The sequence below is a fragment of the Cajanus cajan genome, chromosome 8 (genome assembly GCF_000230855.2).
Source record: "Cajanus cajan strain Asha chromosome 8, NIPB_CcT2T_4, whole genome shotgun sequence".
Lineage (NCBI taxonomy): Eukaryota > Viridiplantae > Streptophyta > Magnoliopsida > Fabales > Fabaceae > Cajanus > Cajanus cajan.
This window is the reverse complement of record NC_138524.1, coordinates 575,604-585,918: the sequence shown is the minus strand read 5'-3', so window position 1 is coordinate 585,918 and position 10,315 is coordinate 575,604. Positions and strand designations below refer to the sequence as shown.

Here is a 10,315-nt window from a genome sequence, read left to right as displayed (position 1 = left end):
ATTTAAATTGTTTTCTAATAAATAATTTTTGTTAATAATAAATTTTGATATAATATAAATATATTTTTAGTGATTATTATTATATATTAATCATTAATATTTTTTATTAAATAATAAAATAAAATAATTAATTTATTATCATTAAATAATTATTGATAATAATAAATTTTATTGTAATGAATCCATCAACAATCATGAACAACATACACATTAAATATAAAACAAAAAAAAATACTCAAATTCAACGTGACCACAAAATATCAACAAACGGGCAAGAATTACAATCAGTCCAAACAAAAAATTACAAGCACTCAGAGTTTGTCAAGACATTTTACCGGTCATTGACAACATCATAGATAAGACTTATTTTTTTTTATAAGCAAACGATGTTTAAATTAAAAGGTGTACGAAGTATTTCAACTCGTTATAATAGACATAAAACCATAATTAAAATTCAAAAATAAAATAAAAAATTATGTGAAATATAAACTCGGATTATAATAACAGTTAATATAACTAAATTATGTGAAACATAGATAAGACTTATTATATACATATATTTTAAAATATAAATGTATGTTTATAAACAGATGCAATTCAATAAAAATTGGGGGGAGAATCGTTCTAAAAACTGATTTTTTTTTATCATGAATGAAATCAAATTTCATATTTGATTTTAAAAATTCACCCAATCCAACCAAACCAAACTTATGCATAAGCTTATTATTTATATTTATAATTTTTTTTTCTATTGATCATGTTTATATTTTTAAATTTTATATTTTTGTAAAATTATATCGCATCTTATACTTATTTATATAAAAAAAATACATTTAACTAAAGGTGATTTTGATGTAACCATTTGAGTAAATGTACATTAATGCAACTATCAAGTTTTGTAAATTTATTTTTAGTAGTATGTATTTGAAGTGTTGCACTACTATTAGCTTTATAATTAATGACTTATAAATGAAATATTTAATATTTGATATAATTTCAACAAATCTCGTAAAAGATGTATCCAATTTTTCATTTTATTTACTCATATGCTATCTTTAAACATTAAAAAAATATTGGTGCATGTAAAAAAATTAAAAAAATATTTTACTTGCAAAATTGTTGCTTATAACTTGCAAAAAAAAAATCCATAACTTATCATAAATGTTATTTTTCAAGCACTTTGAGAGAAAAATCACTAATAATAGCATCGACATTTGGGGTTAAAATGATTTTTTTCCTTCTAAACGCATAATAAAATTGTAAAGTATAATTAAGGGTACTATAGTAAAAAGATAATCAATTTTAAAGGCAAATTGAAAGAAGTCTTATAAGAAGGACAAATGTATTAAAAAATAGTCTCGTATATAGAAGTCATATAAGAAGGACAAATATGTATTTCAAAAGTAATCTTGTATATAGGGACAAATGTAGTACAGTAATACTACGTAAGTTAAATAAAAAAAATGACATGTTAATATTGAATAATTAGCAAAATAAAATAAAAAAATATGATGGGTGTATGAAATATATGATTTTACTTATAATTAGCACCTTTTGTGAATCAATTAAACATATTTAATGTGGAATTTTCCTCAATTTTTTTTTAGAAATTAAAAGGAGAAGTGTTATAAGATGTTTGGTGATTTAGGAAGTAAATTCTCTCAATTTTGTGCAGAAAAGAACCTACGTTGAGTTTGAAGTAGCTAGAATAAGAAACGGAAAATTTAAAAGGCTCAACGTCCCAACGTTTGTTCAGCACTTTAGCCATTAAAGGATTGAAGGAAAAATATAAAGCTAAAGACTTAGCGTTGTAGTACTCATCCTAACAATATGACATTGAAATTTGGTGGTTAGAACATAATTCCAGAGATTCAACGTTGCAATGATGATGTTGGAGCTACAATGCTAAATCTCGATAGGACAAAGTATCAAATTAAGGTTAACCTAGCATCGTAGCGCTCAACTTGGCGTCCTAGCAAGAGGTTCTTTCAGCATGAGGAACTCCTCAACGTTGCAACAGTGAGATAGAGTTACAGCGGTGGAGTTGAAATTTATAATTTTTCCCTTATTCCACACAAAAGATATAAATAGCTAGGGGATTGTGAAGAAAGAGAAAGGGGAACTTCAAAACGAAGAGAGAAAAAAACTTGAGTGAAAAAGAGAGCATTTAAGGAAGCATGAAAGATCAAGATCCTTTGGGAATAAGAGTCTTCATCCTATCCATTTGTTCTTTCTTTATCTTGTAATTAATTTCTTGTTATTAATTGAAACTTTCATCATAAGTGACTAATTTCTCGTGTTGAGATTAAATGTAATTGTCAAACACTTATATAATCTTTTGAATTTCATCTATGTAATCCAACTTTTTATATTATGTTTAGGTTCAGTTCTTAATGCTTAATTTTATTTGACCACTCATCTTTTGATTTAAGAATATTGAGAAGTTGGTTGAAAAACATCTTGAAAATCTTGTTTAAATCAACTCACCTAGCAACTTCAAGCATTAAGAATAAATTTGAGGTTGTTAACTATTTACGACTTCATGTTTAATTTAGGAATCTAATTTTGATAAATAAGAAATCATAGATCAAGGTTAAATTATTTGGGAATCAAGTTTAAGAAATCAACGTGAACAATTATAATAGATGTGAGACCATGATAAACTAAATTCATATCACTTAAAAACATAATTTGTGAGCAAGTGCACTTTAATCTCAATCTCTCTTGTATCTTGGTTCTTTTAACTTGAATTTATAATATATTTTGTTGAATCAACTTTATCATTAATTATTTATTTTAACCACATGATCCTCAAAGTATATGAATATGTATATAATTATTATCACAAGTTGAATTAGAAAAGAAATTACAAATATATACAAATCTATGTGGATAATATCTTTAAATACTACATGATTCTTAGTCCATTTGCTAAGTGTTAAAATCTTTTATCAAAAATACTATAAAATTTAGAATTTGAAAGTATATTGTCTCGATAACTTTTACTATAAATAATTATAATTAAGAAATTAAAAAATAAATGGTCAAATAAATAAATAAATAATTTTTTTTTTAAGTTTTGTAAATTTTTTGGGGCTCCGTTTAATCCTGAACTTGAATTGTCCCCTCTCTAACCTAGGTTGGAATTGTCTATATATGTATGCACTTAACAATATAAAAATTATATTTGAATACAATAATGATATAGCATACACGTAAAAGAAAATTTATCATTGTATATATACTTTCCCTTCATCTTAATTCTTTTTCTATTTTCTTTTTTATTTTTTCATCAGATCACCTATCATTTCTCTTACTTTAATTTATCTCTCTACTTCCCCCGCCCTTTTTTTTTCTCTATCCTCTTCTCTATTTCCACCCTACCAAAATCACTGATCAATATAAAATATTCATATATAATTCACATATAAATGCATATAAGTTATGAGATGCATAAATCACAATAAATATATATAACTTACATAAATATATAAACTTTTATATATATATATATATATATATATATATATATATATATATTTTCTCTCCATTTTTATATTCGATGATTATGAGATTTGTGTCTTTATTTATGTTCGTGTTAGATATTGAGTATATCCATATTTTCTTAAAAATTAATTAAACATCTTTTTATAAAAAAATTAATAAACAAAATTTTTAATATAAAATAGAAATTATAAAATTACATTAATTAAGTTTTAATATAAATTTAAAATAAAATAAAATAACATAAATTTTAAATAAATTATTTTAAAAATAAATTAAATTTTTATAAATTTAAAATGAGTACAAATATAACACAAATAAATGTATATATATACATTTTCATCTTTATTTCCAATTTAATAAATTTAATATTATTCATTTCATATTTATATTCAATCAAATCAGATGTTTTTCGTTAAAATTCAAACGAACTTAAATATTACCTATAGCTACAAATTCATTAGTTATCCTCTTATATATCAGAGGGCTGCTAGGATTTCTTTCTTTCATTCTCATTTTTAGCCTTGGGAATTGGGATTTCCTATTGTATGATGAAAAAAAAGAAGTTACATATATTATTACAGGTAACGTGATGAAAACCAAATTAGAATTTTAGAATAGTAATATGCGTTAATATTTAATAGAATAATTTATTATGTATATTGTAGCAAGTTGAAAGACAAAATTGATGATGCGGCAGAGACGTCGCAGTTTGCCAAATTGACAGTAAAATGGAGACAGGAGGGGCCATGGGAGAGACCCTTCAACTTCCCATGAATATGATTGCGTCAATTTTCTCACTTGCGTCCCCCGCCTTTCTAAACCACTGCCAAGCTAGTAGCTACTGCCTTTTCGTTCCTATCTCATACCTGTCACTTTTGTAAATTACATCATGTTCTATATTAACTTTATTGTAATTTTTATGAATAAAAGAAAACTCAATTTTCTTTTTATATGCATGGCTTTGATTACGGTGAACTAGCAAGACATGTGGTTCATTATTAAAAAAATTTAATAAATAAAATTACATCTATGAAATATGAATATTGAAGCAGAAGTTGTTACGGAAAAAATCATAATCATGATGCACGGCGGCGAGGATGTTGGTGGTGCCAAAGGTGGAGTACGGGTTAGCAGCGGAACTGCGGTGGACAGGGGTGTTTGTGAAAATAAGGCGGGGATGATTGACCACAAAAAAAATAATAATAAAAGAAGGGTTAAATAGTAGTTTTATATAAGATAAAACAAATAATTAAAAAAATTTAAACACAGTAACACTATTTCATTTCATTTGTACCCCGAAAAATCATATAAAAAAGTTGCTCACCGTAACAATCGCTAACCTTTATCTCTCTTTTTGTCTTTCCTTTATAACATGAATTTATTACGAAAAAGGAGTTTCTATTGTATAATTTGTACGTACTTAAGGTGAAACATAAGTAACATCCATCAACTATACTCTCATATTACCGGCATATATCCGAAGAACAAGAGAAATAAAAAATCAAAAGCTACTCGGAGATAGCTCCTCAACGAATAAGGATAGATCCTAATCAATTTGATCAAAATCATTGGACCTTATCATCTTTATTTTCGTTAAGCCCGTGTCTTGTTTCTTTCTCAACTGCAACCGCAATTTCGCATCATCAACATATTAATTAAAAATCTGACTTTTCAACACCATTTGAAAAAGAAAGTAAAGTCATGTACCCCACATCAATGCACAATATTTCTGAATCTTTTCTGCCCAAATAACTTCTCCACCCTCTGCTTTCAATGATTAATTATTTAGGGAGCAAAATACGAAGAGAGAGAGAGAGTAGTGTGTGTGTAATACGTAAACAAACTAATCACCCGAACAGCAAATTAAATGTTGATGTTAATAGACCAGATTAGTAGTAGTGTAGATAATTATAACTAACTGATCTCTCCCAAAAAAATTTCTTCTGGTGACGTGGGGAGGAAAAACACCTCAAAATCAATAATTAGGCAGCGACACAGTACATGTTTGATCAATCATAACAGGTAAAGCCATAAACACCGGAACACATAATATCTAATTACCTAAATTAATTGCCTATCTAAATCTAGAACTAAAGTATGTGTCAGTTGGTTTCTTCTCTATGAAAATGCTGGAATGAGATAGAGTATGATTCGTTACGAATAATAAATCCAAGCCATGCAGCCATCACGCAGCAGTATTAGGACTACTTGAGAGTCAGCTCAATGTTTTGGTACCCTCCCCATGTTATAGTACTGACTACTGTGCAGAAAATGTATGCAGAAAATGGGAAATTAAGAACCACACGCTCAACTTGAATATGCACGAGAGGTTCCACACTTCCACTCAATTTTGGCTGAGAAACTGACCCTACTCACATGCTAGTGGTTGTCTAAACTTTAAATTGAGGGGAACCGAGAACCCCACTGGTCCCAGTTTATTGGAGCGCGCTTATTTCATGAACACATAAACAAAATCGCGTCCTTCTTGGATGAATCTTCTTCACAAAAAACCAACGTTTTCTAGTTTTGTCCACGTTTTAAAAATTATTATTTTCTCTAAAATATCTTCATAACGGATTATTACGACTTCATTTTATTATGACATGCAAAGGACAAAACAGAATTTAATTTGAGTCCTATATATAGGTTACATTTCCTTCCCATTTTTCCTCACCCAAACAAATATAAACGAAAATCTAGATAGAAAAAGAATGGAGGCCATTTCTTCAAAGGTTCTCATCACATCCCTTCTCATAATTCTTGCTTCTAGTTTGACCACACACTGTGAAAGAGCATACCAAGAAGCGAGCACAGCGTTCATCAGAACGTCTTGTAGTTCCACAACTTATCCAAGACTCTGCTACAGCTCCCTAGTGAAGCATGCAGACTTGATCCAAACAAATCGTGTGGTTTTAACAGGCACAGCCCTTAACGTGACTCTTGCATCTACGAAATCAACGTCAGCAATGATGTCAGCGCTGGCAAAGAGCCGAGGGCTGAAGCCAAGAGAGGTAGCAGCGATGAAGGACTGTGTGGAGGAATTGGGTGACTCAGTGGATGAACTCAGAAGGTCTATTGCTGAGATGAGTCATCTTGGACCCTCCGATTTTGAGATAACAATGAGTGATGTGCAAACATGGGTGAGTGCTGCTTTGACAGATGAAAGCACGTGCACTGATGGATTCCAAGAGAATGCCTCTGATGGTTCAGATATTAAGACAACCGTGAGAGGGAGAGTTGTTCAGGTTGCCCAATTGACTAGCAATGCATTGGCTTTGATTAATCAGCTTGCCAACTCACATGGTTAATACCTCACTTTCAAACTCCACTACATACGTGTTGTTTGTCCTGTTACCCGATCAGAACTGCAACATGCGTAAAACATTAACGCATGTTATCAAAGTAAATTTCTGATTTTGATGCACCAATAGTATTTATGGTATTGTATTTAAGTTTTATGATAGCTATTTTTGTATAGTTGCCAAAAATTAATGGCAACTGTGCTGTGGTTGTTTTTTATACTGCTTGTCTCAAGTTTTGTGATCCTGGTTCCCTGGCTCGTAAACTCCTCAAGTTAAATGCTCTTCAATGCTGCAACTTGGTGTTCAAGTGTGAAATGGTGTAAATACGTAATAATTAGTTGAGATTTATGTTCCCGCTACTTTTAAACTGTTTATGTCTCGTGCAGCTAGCGGGTGAATTAATTCTAGTGCTGTGAATTAGTAAAAATTTTGTACTGTCTTTTCATTTGTTCGGTGGATCATTTAGTAAAATTGCTATGGTTATATCAAAATTTTAAACTTATATATTTGCTCACAAAGTTAACAATGTTGGGTAGTTCCTAAGCTACATGCGTAAATAAAATAGCCAGATGGAAAATCCTAGTCGCTAACCATTTAACCAAACTTACAAATAACCACAAAAGTTAAACTTTCGTTTAAGATAAAATAAATATCTCAAATTCTAACGATCACTACAAATTAAAAAATAAATATATATTTTTTCATAATAATTGTAACAAGAAAAATTGTTTGAGAGGGAAAAGGAAAGATATTATATTATATATGAGTGGAGTGGATCAGTTGAGGCTTCAAGACTCAAATATGGGATAGGATGGAAGAAGCCACTAGCCAAGATCAAGATGTTCACAGTTCACGCACGTATGTATTACTTTAATCTTAAAATTAGTCCATCTGATGAGAGAGTTTTATACCTCCTACTTTGAATAAACTCAAATTAGAAACTAACCAGAAAACATCTCCCCCTATATATAAACCAAAACTTAATTGTCCACCGCACTATTCCAATAAAACAATTAACAACCCCTATACTTTGATATGACATATTAAAGAAAAGGCAACTCATTAGTAATACAACCTCTTGAATACTCACAAATGTATCTATTACACTTCCCCTGAATTTTTTTAATTTCTAAAATTGTTAAGTTTAATTATTTATTTAGGATTTTTAAGAAGTAAAATATTATTTTATTTAATTTTCTTCCACTCAAATATTATTTTATTTAGTTAGGATTTTTAAGCAACTTGCTCTTAACTATGGGTCACATATCTTTTTCACTATAGTTCAACTAATAAAGACCTCCAATTAATTGAGGCATTTAAGAATATTTAATGTGTAACGGCACATATCAAAACCTTTGAAATTTATTCAATTCTTTCATGTTTTCACTTGCTAAATATTTTTTTATTTATTATAATAATATAATCAGAATTAAATCAACAAATAATACTTACGTTGTTATTTCTTAATTGTTGCATTACAAAATTTAAGATATACATTCCTGTATCACTCAAAGTCTTTTACTTTATTGTATATCTCCCTAATTATATACTAAAAATAAATAATAAAAATTGAAAAGGCTAAAAATTAAATAAATTCAATTACATTATTTTTTCTACAATTTTTTTTATATTATTCTATTAAGTTTATATATAATTTTTTTTATAAATTTGTTAACAAATATATTTTTTATGCATTTTTTAAAAAGAAAAATATTGAAAGTGATCAATTGAATTTTAAAAATTGTCTTTAATGAAAATTTATTCTTATATATTGAAAGTTAAAATTAAAGAGAGATTTAACATAAATTTTTTAGAACTTAATCTAGAATTACAACTACAAATATAAAAATTACTGAAAATTTTATTATTTATTTAATTATAGATGATTTTTGTGATATAGAAAATAAATATTTTGTATTTTGATAGATTATTAATCTACTTAACATTTTGAAACAAACAAATATAAATATTTTATTTAAAATTTAATGAGCATATATTTGATGTAAAACTTTTTTTCTCTTTCGAGTCTGGCTTCGTCCCTGCGGTTAGCATGGGAATTGGCAAGCTGATTTTATGAGAGCAAAGAAATTGGTAGTGAATTGAGCCACATGAATAATGAACAATGAACAATGAACAATTCTCCCTCTCACTGTTGTCTTAATATTTGTACCATCAATGGCATTCTCTTGGAATCCATTGGTGCAAGTGCTTTCATCAGTCAAATCAAAGCAGCACTAAAATAATTGGCACTTATCATGTCATGAACATTTGGACCGCATTAACTATAATTGTGACCTACCTACTTTCAAACATCATCTGAAAAAGAAAGTAATGTGGAGTCGATTCACATCGTACTAGATTAAAATATTTCAGCCATATTTTGCCTAAAATATCTTTTGCTGGTATCACTTCTCAGCCTCAAGCTTGCAATGCGTTAGTTCTCAATCTCATTGTTCTGTACCAATAATTCATAACTTCTTAAAATAATTTATAAAATAAATAATAAAAAAAATATGATATTTGTTAGGCATGTGACAAAGATATCAATTATTGTAAGTAATAAATAAACAAAATTTCAAATATTAAATTCACATCGATTTACTCTACGATTAATTTATCTAATTTCAAATATAACTATTTGACTTTAGAAAATTGTTTGTCTTTAGAAGTGAGAAAGCATAAAATTAAGAAAATAATTCGAGGTTTCAAAAATAGGAAACAAATTTAATTACTAATTGAAAATTCTATGATAAGAAATGTTAGAGATTGAATTAAATAACTTTATATATATATATATATATATATATATATAATATATATATATATATATATACTTTCCAATTTTTATTCAATTTAAGTAAATACAAAGATAGTTTATTAACCAATAACTTTATTTAAACACTAATTTTTTAGACGTGTAATTATGGGTTTCTTGATAAAAAATATCATTTCTTTAGTAAAATTTATTAAACAACTTGTATTAAGATAAGTGTTTCCCGATTTCAGAGAAAATTATAAAAATCATGTAATGAATAATCATGTCAGAATAAATATTAAGAGAAAAGAAAAAATAATTAACTAAATAAATAGATTTATTGAACCAGAAGAATTACATGGCATTTGTCAACTACATTAACAACTAGAATAATTAACTAATGTTGATAGGAAACCACATGTAAACTGCTATTAATTTGGTTAATTATTTGTAATAAATGATAAATCAACTTAAGCTAGCTACCAATTAAAAATATCGATCTCGGCGGTCAAATCATATTGATAATCATATCTCTCCGAGTGATGATAAACTGCTAATTAACACATCAAATAAAAAACAAATACTAGTCATGTCACATCCAAGAAAAACAAATTACACCACTAATTTTTAAAATTTCAACGTCCAAAGAATTATTTAAGGACTGTTGACGAAAGATACTAACTAACTAAATCATAGAGAAAAATCAAAATATCAAATATTTTTCTATATATAAATTATTATTTTATGTATC

The 10,315-nt window shown here is 27.7% G+C and overlaps 1 protein-coding gene across 1 annotated transcript; it reads left to right on the top strand.

The window, feature by feature from the left end:
- The first annotated feature begins 6,163 nt into the window (after nt 1–6,163).
- On the top strand, nt 6,164–7,254 carry LOC109798346 (21 kDa protein). The gene has a single exon (XM_020358574.3). The coding sequence runs from the start codon at nt 6,219–6,221 to the stop codon at nt 6,813–6,815; it is 597 nt and encodes a 198-aa protein (XP_020214163.1). The 5' UTR covers nt 6,164–6,218; the 3' UTR covers nt 6,816–7,254.
- Nucleotides 7,255–10,315: the final 3,061 nt, after the last annotated feature.